A 14,373-nucleotide genomic window follows, 5' to 3' on the forward strand; every position below is an offset into this window, starting at 1 on the left:
TATATATATATATATATATATATATATATATATATATATATATATATATATATATATATATATACTGTATATATATATATATATACATATATGACAAGAGCATTGTCAGACCTGCGTTAATGTATAGTTGTGAAACATGGCCTATGAAGAAAGCACAAGAGAGAAAGATGGAAGGGGCAGAAATGAGAATGCTGCGTTGGATGTGCGGAGTGACAAGAAGAGACAGGATAAGGAATGACTTCATAAGAGGGATGGTGAAAGTTACAGAAATATCAAAGAAACTGCAACAGAGACGATTACAATGGTTTGGACATGTTATGAGAAGAGAGGAGATTCTGTATGTAAAAGAACCATGAATATGGAAGTGCCTGGGACAAGGAGGAGAGGTAGACCAAGAATGAGATGGAGAGACACAATTAACAGGGACATGCAGGAGAAGAACGTGAGTGAGGTAATGCTGCATGATCGCAGAAGATGGAGAAGACTAATAACAAACAGCGACCCCATATAAAGATGGGAAAAAAGCTGAAGATAAAGAAAAAAAAGATATATATATATATATATATATATATATATATATATATATATATATATATATATATATATATATATATATATATATATATATATATATATATATATATATATATATATATCCAGGCACTTGTCTGATTAAAATGGTGAGAGAGAGAGAGAGAGAGAATGATTTACTTGCAGTGACAATTATTCTTGAGTTTTTTCTAGTATGACCTGATGTTTAACCTCTTTCATAAAGGGAATTTATAAATGAGAGAGAAAGAGAGAGAGAAAGAGAGCGTTTGATGGAGAGTGTTTTTGTGCGTGGCGGTGGTGTTGCAAACTGCCCAATAATTAACTCTAGACCTCATTTAAACCGACTTTATAACGAAATACATCACCTTAACGTCACGAAGCAGTTGATATAGTGAATTGCAAAGGTAAAAACGAAGAAATGAACGAATTAATGGGGAAAATCACATTTGAACGAATAAAAAAAAATTAAATACAGTACATTTGGCAAGTTGGGCTTAGCCAGCAGCTACTATGCATGAGCAGACGGTTGCAGGTTGACCATACGTCTGACAGCGCCTGGAAAAAAAACCTGGAGCTCTCAGGTGAAAAATGATGATTAATCCATAAAGCACCTGAAGGAAAGCCTGACAGAATTGGTAAAAACAAGAAATTAATTCAATTTTTCTGTGTTTGAGGTTTGTCATAGGGGTAGAGGTTTGATTTTGAGTTATAATCTTCCTGGGGTCACACAGGGGCAGCTTGCCAAATTTTGTCTGGGTCTGTCAAGCGGTTTGGATTTTTATAGAGTAGGCCTACAAACATACAAACATTCACTTTTATATATATATAGAAGATATATATTCATATTGCTGTCAGATTCACACTTAACGTAGGAACATGAACAGCATGTTGAGAAACCCCAGAACACTTCACCTTTTACCTCTGTATTGCATACACTCTCTCGCTTCCTGGATTTTGAAGCTCTTCTGAAATTATAAGCACATTTTACTAGCATTTAGACTTTATTCCAGCTAATTAACAGAACCATCTCAAAAATCAATGATCCTTTCTTTCACATAAAGTATTCTTTTTACCGCTCACACGTATTCATTCTTGAAATTCTTCTTTTGCTGCACACACTATGCAAAGAATTCATTTCTACTGTCTCTATGTTTTTACTGCCAATCATATTCATCATCCATACCTCATTTCCAAAGAAAAAAAATTATTTGAATCATCCCTTCACAGACACCCAAAGTTTCCATGGATCCAGTACTTCGATGGTCCTGTAGGCGCCTTTTTAGTGTTGTGGAAGTGTGACCATTCACCAACACTACATAGACCATCACAACCGCAAACCTACGACATAAGAGCTAACGGAAAATACAGATATCACCTACACAGAACAGTCACCTCAGATTAATTATAGCGGACACAAGCCAACATTGAACAGACAACTAGAAGCTGAAAGATCACTTCCATCTAGCAGACACCCTGTAACCTACAACGCTAATATAAGAAACAACTATAACAACGCCAACAGCACCTCTTGAATCACGCACTTTCTCTCCCCCCCCTACCCCATCTTACAATTCCTCCTATCCCCGTAATCCGTATACCCACATCTCTATTTCTGTTATGTTTGTTGCCAGGACAACCACACCGCATGGTTTACGTTTTCATTATTTTTCACAGAGTAAATTATGGTTTTATTAAGAATTTTATTGTAATATAATTTTTTATAATTGTAAATAAATTAAAATTGTTTATATTGTATTTATTGTCATGTAATTTATTGTATTATTGTTGCTTTAGAAGCTACATATCCGTCCGCACACTACAAAACAACAGGACGCTATGCCCGGATTATACACTTTGAAGAGGTCACGTTGCGTTTCTCAGTAAACGGAACAAAGATTTAATCTCGGTTTTTTCCCATTAACTAAATTTGGAAGAAAGTAGAAGATTAAAAAAATATAGCCAAATTACAATAAAAAAGCCATAGAATTCAATGATATCTGTCTATCTATCTATCTATCTGTCTATCTATCTATCTATCTATCTATCTATCTATCTATCTATATGTATATGCATATGTATATATGTAAGTATGTATGCATGTATGTATGTATGTATGTGTGTGTGTGTGTGTGTAAGTTGTTAATAAACAAGCATAACCTTCGTTGAAATGTAGCTTAGCAAGAGTTCGTTTCGGGAGAAGGAACAAAATCAAGAAATAGGAATACTAATGCGTGTTTGATTTCCTTGGAAATCGGATTCTGGGTAAACCAGGGTTCTATTATGCCTTTCACGTCAATGTTCACTCAAATGTATTAATTATTGTATAAAGCCGTAAAGAATAGTTAGATAAACACTTGTTTTAAAATCACCTGAAGTATGAAAAAAAAAATTAAATAAGAGTAAGCTGCTAGAATTCTTTGCAGAGGAATAAACAACAATAACTGAAATACTCAAGCTAATAGAATGATGATTTCGCTGGCACATTTCCATTCTTGAAATTCAAGGAACAGTGGGATCCTCAGCAGAACGAATCTCTCCTCTTATATTCTTTTTCTCCAAAGCTTTTCCAGATTTATTTCCTTAATTTCCATCTTAGCCTCTCCCTTTTATTTACCCTCCACAGAAATGCTAAGCTGTGTCGGTAAGGGAAATATGCATTTACTCTTCACATAGTTTCAGAAATACATGGCTTGGGTGATACATATAAACTTTTGTTATGGATACTTTCTTTTTAAATCAAAGGGTGTTTACGAGAATCGAATACCGACACTCTGCCTTTCAACGGAGTGGTTCAGTGCCGGAATTCCATAGAAGTGGCTGGTAGGTAGAACATACACTTCCAAAGGGAATTTCTTTGGGGACAATATCAGGTTTCTAGATAAAGGATGTAGCCAAAAATGTTATGGAAAGCAGGAAGTCAAGAATTACACTCATACATATATATATATATATATATATATATATATATATATATATATATATATATATATATATATATATATATATATATATATATACATACATACATATATATATATATATATATATATATATATATATATATATATATATATATATATATATATATATATATATATATATATATATATATATATATATATATATATATATATATATATACATATATATATATATATATATATATATATATATATATATATATATATATATATATATATATATATATATATATATATATATATATATATATATATATATATATATATATATATATATATATATATATATATATATATACATACATATATATATATATATATATATATATATATATATATATATATATATATATATATATATATATATATATATATATATATATATGTATGAATGTGTGTGTGTTTGTGTATGTTTTTGTTTATGTATAAAATCATAATTAGTAATAAATCATCTGATAATACTGAATTCCATAACGCTTGTGCTCCATATGCTTCAGCATTTGAAATCTTGATCGACCTAGTATGGTAAGATACGACAGAGCGTATTTGCTTATTTCACATATAAATTTTCTGTAAACAGCGGGGCGGAAGAGGGTCGACTTTCTTTACCCTACCATCAACAATAATGAATTCCCGAGAATTCATTATTTTCACAAAGATGTCATTTAATCATCAGGCGTTTTACAATTTATTATTGGATGAAATGTAGCAGTCTCGCGCACAGAAATAAAAAGCCTTTGAAAAGGGCAATTGGATGTCTAATCACAGCCAGCGATTTAAAACAGATAGGGCTTAGGATCGATTACAAACCAGACCTGGAGCCATCCTTGGTGATGGAGGAACAGCATAGCACCACCCAAGGACAGTGGAATACTGACAACTATTGTGTTCAAATTACCTGATTGCAAAATTAGTTTAGGTACCTCAATAATATTTGCATTGGTCAAATTACTGCTTCATAAGGCCGTATGTCATATCATTATAGCCAGGGAGCAATCCTCCGAGACTAATACCTATTTACAAAAGGACAAACAAAACTAGTACATCCAAATGGAAGAATACGAAGAACTGCCGCCCGTTGCAAGATTCGAACCAGCATCTCGTTACCAGCCTGACCGCAAGGACATAATCGAATAATGCTCTACATTTATATACGTGTCGAATTCAATAGAACCATCCTCACCGTCGTAGCCAAGTGTGTGATTGCTTTTATTGCCTTTTAGGCTGAAATATTTATAAAAAATTTACTATAAGTGACCAGTAGGTTCTATATAAACCAGTTGATATTTCCCTTAAAGGCAACACTGATTCTCGCCGATAAATGTATCTTTAATCTCTTGATAAATCTGAAGCAGTATTTATTGGAATAAAAAAGCCATGTCTCTTATCTAAACTTCACAGCACAACCCATAATCTATAGACACCGAAAGAACCACAGTGTTGATGAACTTTGTAACTGAGCAAATGTTGGGTCATGTGAGGTAGAAATTGTCTGTGTGGTTACAATGAATCGAGACTACAGGCCACTTTTATTTAGGATGATTTGCCCTATCAGTGAAATACGTAGGCTACTTATCATTATCATTATTATTTTGAAAAATAATCACTGTCTCGACTGTATTAATTTTGCCTAGAACTTTCTCAACTTTCGTTATCTTCTCCTCTGGTTGTATAAGGTGTAGAAGAAGGCCAAAGGATTTGCAATTTCACAGAAATATGAATCAGGTTGACGGATTTAGGTTAAAGGCAATAAGGAAAAAAAAAAGCCCCAGCCAAGAATGGTAGGATCAAAACTTGGAAGCTGAAGGGGGAGAAGGCAAGAGAGTTCAGAAGTAAAGTGGAAAGAGCCAGAGAAGAGAGATATGTAAATGGAATGTCAGAATTGCCTGAAGAGATATGGGATGATATGAAAGAGACTGTGGTGCCAGCATCAGCACAGGTGTGTGGGAGGACAAGTGGTAAGCAGCAACAGGAAAAAAAACATGGTGGTGGAATAAAAAGGTTCAAACAGCTGTGAAGGAAAAGAGTATAGCCAGAAGAGGGTGGGAAGAAGATAACAACTACCAAACAAGAGAGGAGTACAGACGGACAAAGAGGGGAAACAAAGAGAAAGGTAGTGATTACAAAGGGAGAAGCCCTGAGAGGGTGGTATGAGAAGATGGGAACACCAGAGGGAGAAAAGATAATCTGCAGAATTACAGAAGCGAGAAGAAAAGACAGGTAGGATGTAGGAGAAGTAAGAATTATTAAAGATTAAAATAGAAATATCTTAATTGTGGAAGAAGAGGTCAAGAGAAGATGGAAAGGATATTTTTCTCAGCTATTAAACACTGAGAATGAGTGTGGAGAACTGGAAAATGCTCCTCCAGTAGAAGGACCAATAGCAAACATCAGAGAGAGTGAAGTCGAGAATGCTATAAAGAAAGGAAAAATAAATAAAGCTGCAGGAAAGTCAGAGGTAACAATAGAAAATTATTAAAGCACTGGTAATCTACACAAAAAATGGGTGCACACACTATTGGAAAAGACCTGGCATGTAGAGGAAACGCCAAGGGACTGGAACGATAGTTGAATGATTAAAATGTATAAACAAAAGGAGACGTGTTAAACTATGGGAACTACAGAGGAAAAAACTTTTGGAGCATGTATTCAAGATACCAGAAAGAATAGTAGAAGGAAGGTTGAGAGAGTTGATAGATATAGCAGCAGTTTGGGTTTTTTAAAGAAAAGAGCACAGTGGATGCTATTTTTATAGTAAGACAATTCCAAGAGAAGTATTTAGAAGGAAACAGGAAAGTTTACATGTGTTTTGTGGATCTTGAAAAGGAGTATGGCAAGGTACCAAGAAGAGCAGTTTATTGGTGTTTGAGAAAGAGAGGTGTACCAGAGAAGTTGGTAAGGTTAGTGAAGATGATGTATGAGGAAGGAAGAACCACTGTACAGACAAAATATGGGGAGACTGATGCATTCCCTGTGGAGGTTGGCCTCCATCAGGGATCAGCTCTGAGCCCATTCTTGTTCCTCGTCAGCATAGGCACTTTGACATCAGAATTAAGGAACAACAAAAAACTGTGGGAACTAATGCTAGTCATTATAGCAGACACAGAATTGCAAGAAAGGATTTTAGCATGGTAAAGAGCCCTAGAAAAGAAAGGATTGAAAGTGAGCATTGGAAAGACAGCTAATGATTAGTAGTAAAGAAGGACATAAAGAAGTAAAATTCAAGTGGAAGAGGTAAAGTGCTAAAACAGAACAATGAGTTTAACTACTTGAGATTAATAATAACAGAGGAGGGAGGTACTGAGAAAGCAGTGAGACAGAGAGTGAAAGAAGCGTGGCGAAAATGGAGAGAAATAACCGGAGTTGTTTTAGACAAGAAAATGCCATCAAGGCTCAAAATTAAGATTTATGAGACAGTTATTAAGCCTGTACCATTATATGGGGCAGAAAATTGGGCACTTAAGAGGAAAGAGGAGGGACTGTTGGAAAGAACTGAGATGAGGATGGTGAGATAGGTTGCTGGAGTATCACTACTGGAAAAGAGGGAGAGTCAAGTTATAAGGGAATGTGTGTATATGTAATGTAAAGGAGAAGGCTAGGGAAGCTCGTCTGAAATACTATGGCCATGTAATGAGAAGAGAGGAGGTGGAATCAATGAAGAGAGCTAAGAACATGCCAGTGATGGGGAGGAGGAGTGTGGGGCGTCAGCAGATCAGATGGATGGATGTGGTGAGGAGAAATATGGGTGAGGTGGGACTGGGGGAGGAAGGTGCAAGGAATAGAAATAGATGGAGAAAGTTGACTCGAGCGGCCGACCTTGCTATACAGTGAGACTAATAACGTATAAAAGAAGATGTACAAGTTGACGGAGTCCTCTCGGCCCAGTGCTGGCTAATATTTTTATATATGTGAACTAGAGGAGCGGTTGCTGGACAACTGCCTTTTGGCTGATCACCCTTTGATTTTCTGTCGTTATTTCAACGACACTTTTATCTTACCTAAGATAAATATTAAGCTGATATCTATTTTTTTGGTATGCTAATGTGTCCTATCCGAATGTCAAGTTTACTGTTGATTACGAGAAAGATAACAAACTATCTTATGTAGGTATTAAAGTTTCTTGTAATAATTCGGTTTTTATACTTCGATTTTCAGAAAAATGACATTTATCGATTGGGCACAACTTTTTATAGTTTTTGTAATTATAATGATAAAATAATCTCCCTTTTTACTCTCTTCCACAGAGCTTTTTGCCTTTTTTCTGGATTGTCTGAGTTCCACAAGAGGCCGTCTTCTTAAAGAAAGATTTTACTGAGAGTTTCTTTTTCAATGGTTTATTGTTGATAAGTCTTGACAAGTTCTTGAATCAGAAGTTTTAACCTGAGAACACTATCAAGACTGTACTAAGGATGCAATTCTATGCCATTGTTCCTTATTTACTAATTACAAAATCTATAACCAAGTTCAACAAATCATTAGAAATTTTTGTCCGGTCATAAAATGTCAGTTGATCAAACTAGGTCTATTTTTAAACATAAAGACAAGTTGAACCTTCGTTTGTCATCTAAAGTCGTCTAGTTATCCTAGATGTTATACAAGAAAATATGTCGGAGCTTCAAGGAGACTTCTTAAGGTCCGCATAGATTGCCATAAGGAGGTGAGTTATTGTTACTGGTGTGAAACAATTATCTGAATTATCCCGCATCCGTGCCCTTGCAAAGAAGTGTAAGTGTAACATATGCTATGAACATTTTAAAATTCTCCACAACAGCTAGATGTACTCGAATGGCTCTTTATAAGAACGGCGATTCAAAAAATAAGCGACCAAACTACCTCCTTTCCGCTATGCCTGGCGTAAACAACGTACTTCCTTCCGTTAATCCAGTCACTCGTCTTCCTTCCTCTACTGGAAATGGTGCTTGTGTTTCATTGGTGTTCTTATAATTTGCTTTTTATTGTAATTATGTGTTTTAGAAGACTATTTATATACAAATTTTATTTTGGTTTTGTAATTTTTCTCCATATATCTAGAATGAAGTTCAGGGTAAACACGAAATAAAACCAGAATGTAAGGAAAAACTTGATTGGAATTCTTCAGGAAAAGATGATGAATTATTTATAATCTTTTATTTATCACTGTATAATATATATATATATATATATATATATATATATATATATATATATATATATATATATATATATATATTTATAAATATAATATATAATTATATATATATATATATATATATATATATATATATATATATATATATATATTTATATAAATATAATATATAATATATATATATTTATAAATATAATATATAATATATATATATATATATGTATATATATATATATAATATATATATATATATATATATATATATATATATATATATATATATATATATATATATATATATATATATATATATATATATATATATATAGATATATATATATATATATATATATATATATATATATATATATATATATATATATATATATATATATATATATATATATATATATTCATATATATATATATATATATATATATATATATATATATATATATATATATATATATATATATATATATATATATATATATATATATATATATATATATATATATATATATATATATATATATATATATATATATATATATATATATATATATATATATATATATATATATATATATCCTTCATCAGATGAGGCAAGGAATCACTCCCAAGTTGATAGCATACAGTTTATACCCAACGTTTCATGATACATTGTCACATCAGCAGAGATCTACAATAGAAAATTAACACCATTAACTCTTAAGTTTTACAGTGGAAGCCAAAATTTAAAAGTTATTGAAAAATCCCCAGAATAATAAAAACACAAGAAACACTTAAAGACAATCATAAGGCATTAAAAAAAGTAAACTTGTAAAACACTTAAAAACAACTACAATCAATAAAACACACTAAAAAGTGAAAAGTACAAAGTTCCTAACCCGTAGTGAATAGAGTTTGAAAAGAGACTGGAAATAAAATAAAGAAAAGTCCAGAGGTAACCAAAAATAGGGGGTGGGGTGTCAGGCGAGAAACAAGGGTGCAGAGGTAGCTTGGCAATTGAAAGAAAGGACCAGTTGTTTGATTTTTGGGGACTCAAGAATTAGCGGTTCTTGCCGCTTGCTCGCTGTACCTGTATCTTTAAAATCCATGTCATTGCTTATTTTATGTTTCTTGATGATGCGATAATGTATCGCGAAACGTTGGGAATAAACTGTATGTTATTAACTTGAGACTGATTCCCTGTCCTCATCTGATAAAGAATGTAGTGATGTTGCCTTTCCTCCAGCATGTGTATGCGTGTATAAATAAATAAATATATATATATATATATATATATATATATATATATATATATATATATATATATATATATATATATATACATGTACATAAGAACATATTTTTATCCTAGTTTATATATACACACTAGTGCGCGTACTTCATGATTGCTTGGTGCCCATAAATCTTTAAGAACAGTTATTTCCCCTCCATTACCTTGTTTTACATAAGGAAAATCAAATTACCCCCGACTAATTGCATATCATAAACTCTTATATCCTCACAGGCGTGAGCGGCCGTCGTCATGACAACAACGCCTTCAGATCTAACAAACACAGAAGAAGAGAACTCATCGTAGGACCCAGCAGCAACAATTACGACACAGTAATTACCGCTCAGTCGCAAAATAACACTATGGTCACTGCACAAGTTGGTGGCACTGCTCACATAAGATGTTATACTCATATCCACGGGGACGAAGTGGTAAGTGAAAATTTTAGAAGTACTTGAAAATAGATCCCACCAGGCAATATTTTCTAAACAACGAGATATCATAAGCTTTATTTTATACAACCTTAATAAAACATTTTTAATTTATAGCACGACTTATATTCGACAATGAAAATATATGGATGAAACTTTATTCATACAAAAAGAGGTTGAACACATTTATCAGCTTAAAGACGTTTATTTTTCACACATTTCCTCCTTCCACTCCCCACCTTCATAGGCAGACAGAACCACACACACACACACACACACACACACACACACACACACACACACATATATATATATATATATATATATATATATATATATATATATATATATATATATATATATATATATATATACATACTCTGTATATATATTCGTGGACGTAGACAGAATTACAAGCACTGCCAGCTTCTTGTTTAAGTTTAAAATTTTTCTAATAGTTTCAGTTTCTTATGAAAGACCATAACGTTTTTCTCCTTTCCGTTCTTGTTGTTTGTTTGTTTTTTCTTTACTCTAAGTGCCGGCATGATGGCCCAAGTTTGAATAGTTATCCAGTTGAAAGGATGTATTATGATTACGCTCCTTTGCCTAGTGTAACCAATGAAGCCGAGATTCTTGTGATGTCTGCATAGTGGGTGACTTCATCGTCGGACAGCATAACGGGTGTGTTCTCTGCGTGGTGGAGGGATTGTTTGGTAGCGATCTGAATATTAACTGAAGGTGGTTTGTTTGTTATGCTCAGTGGTCTTTCGTGCACTGCAATTACGGGGCCACCCTCCGGACGTCGAGGCTAAAGGTCAGTGTTGCTAGTATTCGTGAGTAAGGGAGAGTCATTCCGATATGCAAATGAGGCTCACAGTCCTCCAAAGGGCAGGTGAAATGTTGCATGACGACCATCTTTCTGCTATGGAGTCGAAATGCTGGTGGGGAGACAGTTTTTTAGTAAGTTATTTTTACTCAATTAACATATTATTAACAATAGGATAGTTCCTTAGATATTGGTTTGACATTTAGGAGGACAATAGTTTTTAATTATTCTCCACGATCCTCGTACTGAGTCGTCACATGATTTTCTCTCTTCAAGTCTAGTTGCGTTGTTATAGTTAAATGCTAGCTATCAAGAATGAATTACTGTAAACCCAAGAGAGTTCCAAAGGGTAATCAGCCTGCAGAGAGAGAGAGACAAGTTATAGGAAAAAGTGATAAAAGGTGATACGATGGAATAGAAAATAAAACTGATGCACCTGAAATTCAGATGACGTCAGCAGAGAGAAGGAACGACTTTGCTCCTTGCTCAAATATTTGGTTATCAGAGGATTCTACAACTGCACTGAAAATAATTATTCTACGTTTTATTTGCAGCCAAGTCGAAACTCATAGTAAGCTGAGTAGTATTAAAGAAGGACACTTTTTACAGAGAAGGGTACTGTTTGCAGCAGCATCCTGCCCAGCGGGTCAGGTAAAAGAATGCAGAGGATGTTACAGTTTATGTGATAAACTAGTGAACTCACTTTAAGTCTGTGCCACAAGTCAACATCAGGAGTTGGCAAAATAAACTTGAGTGATGACATAACTGTCCAAGAATTTGAGATGGGCGTCAACATCAAAAGACCACACTGGAGAACAGTACTCCAGGCAAAGAAGAAGTAAAGTTAAAACACTTCGCTATAATAGCTTCATCCCAAAACATTCTAATACATTTCTGCAAGATACTAACTTTTTCAGAAACAGAGAAAGCCACTGACATTTAAAACCATACTATTTAAATGTAAATCAAGATACAAAGGCAAAATTGTTCTGGATCGACTACCATACTCTGAGTTTTAGAGGGGTTAAGCTTCATGCCTCAAATCTTACTCTTCTCACGAATATATGCCAGATCTCTGTCCAACTACAACTACAGACCAAAGGCACAGAGAAGGAACAACAGCTAGAAGGATAGTACCATCAGCATATGCAATCAGTTTGTTCTCCAGACTTTGCCACTTATAAGTACTAATGGTATGTGGCAAGAACACTCCCTTGAGGAACACGAGAAATGACATTACTAAAGCTACTAATACTGACCATCAACACAGACCCTTTGGTTTCTGCCTATTTGAAAATATTTTGAATTACTAATGAAGTATCATCAAGTCCCAATATTCTTAACTTGCAGATAAATATTTCATGATTCACATGGTCAAAGGCTGCACGAAAATCTAGACCGACCATACATGCCTCTGCACTCACATCAAGAGCAGAGATTGACAAGAGCGCATCAAAAGTACCAAAACCTTTACAAAATCCAAACTGCCATGCTGGTAGCAGGTTATTATCTTCAATAAACCTGCAAAGATGCTTAAAGTTCACCTTCTCAAAAATCTTAGATAAAACGGGGATAGCTGGAGCCAGCCTATATTCAGAGGCAAAGAGACAGACTTAGTCCTTTAGGTAATGCAGCCATCTTAGCCTTCCTCCAAAGAGAAGGAAAACTTGCAAGTCTAGCTTATCTTCTGAAAATAGTAGCATTCTTAGAAGCAATGAAATAGCAGTCTTTAAAAAAAAAAGATTGGAAAGAAATCCCATTAGGGTCTATGCTGCCATAACTGTCATGACTTAGAAGCAAAGTTTTGACTTCTCTAGACCTAAAGGCCATTGAATACAACTCGTGCTCTTGAAAGCATGACTGAGGCAACACCAAGGGCTCACCACACTGTTTGTTCACAAAGACTTGAGCCAAAAGTATTACCTTCTGATTAGGGGAATATGCAACAGTTTCATTAGCTCCTACAAGGGAGGCATGCTTGAATCAACTCCAAAGAGTGATGACTTCAGGGTAGACCACCACTCATGGTCATCATCACTGGATAACAAGGTCTCCTTCACACCCTCATTATAAGCTCTCTCGGTTGTCTCATAGACAACATGGGCATGATTTCTAAGCTCAGTGAAATTACACCACAAAAAGTCTGATTGATTGTTCCTCCATAAATGAGAAGCTTCTTGTTTTTCATGGCAGGCAGTCTTAAATGAAGCATTTGACCATGGCTTACGTTCAAGATGAAACTTTAGGGTTTTAGAAGGAACTCTCCTGTCTACAAGTGTTAAGGTGATCATTTAATCATTCAGCAATACTTGAACTTCAATGAATATTGCTCCACCTGAGCTCAATAAGATTATGGTGAATACCCTGATTGGCCTGGGATTTCAAGCATACCTTTCTTGAACAGATAACATCAGGAACAACCTGATCTATCACCACATTAACTTTAATTAAACATTGCTCAGATGAACCTGTCAGCAAACCTACTCCACAATATACAGTCCTACATCTATGACTACAAGGTCAAGACAGTTGTCAGTTTGGTGTATGGGTTCATTTATTAACTGCTCCCAACCAAATATAGTAAGAAAATCTAGAGTAGCAACACCATGATTATCTGTGTCAGTAACTGAACTCAACCATTCAGAGTGATGAGCACTGTAATTACCAACAAAAATAAAGCAAGCCTTGGAGTCAATTTTGATTAGCAAGCAGCCGAATTTAGTCATCCAAATCTGAGTCCCTATAGCTAGCAAAAAACATAGAGATTTATCATTGCTTAACAGACTTTAACCACTGGTGTCTCATGGCATCCAGACTCATACAGTGGCTTATGAGATATGGAGAAAGCCTCTCTAATATACAGAGCTATTTTGCAGGGCCTTAGAATGGCATTACACTTGAGTGAAATAAGCTTCTTAAATCCTTGAATCAACAGATCTGAAATATTTTGCAAATCAGACACAAGAGTTTCAACAAAAGTTGAAATCAACAGCAACATCCAAGTCCTTTTTTTCTTATACAATTATTATATAAGATACTACGTTTCTGTGATAGATTCCATAGACCAGGTTGAAGTTCAATATCACCAGAAAGAAGCATAAAGGAACATTTTCAAACTTAGCACAAACAATAACAGGAACACTACATCCCTATAAAACCAATACTGAAAAGT

At 34.1% G+C, this 14,373-nt stretch overlaps 1 protein-coding gene across 1 annotated transcript in view; it reads left to right on the plus strand.

Annotated features, from left to right (window-relative positions):
• The window catches only part of LOC136830271 (lachesin-like), a 154,479-nt gene that overhangs the window by 63,630 nt on the left and 76,476 nt on the right, over positions 1-14,373 (plus strand). Inside the window, exon 2 of the mRNA XM_067089654.1 lies at positions 10,179-10,375. Within this exon, the coding sequence (XP_066945755.1) occupies positions 10,179-10,375 (197 nt within the window). The remainder of the gene's footprint in view (positions 1-10,178; positions 10,376-14,373) is intronic.

The sequence above is a fragment of the Macrobrachium rosenbergii genome, chromosome 46, assembly GCF_040412425.1.
Source record: "Macrobrachium rosenbergii isolate ZJJX-2024 chromosome 46, ASM4041242v1, whole genome shotgun sequence".
Classification (NCBI taxonomy): Eukaryota; Metazoa; Arthropoda; class Malacostraca; order Decapoda; family Palaemonidae; genus Macrobrachium; species Macrobrachium rosenbergii.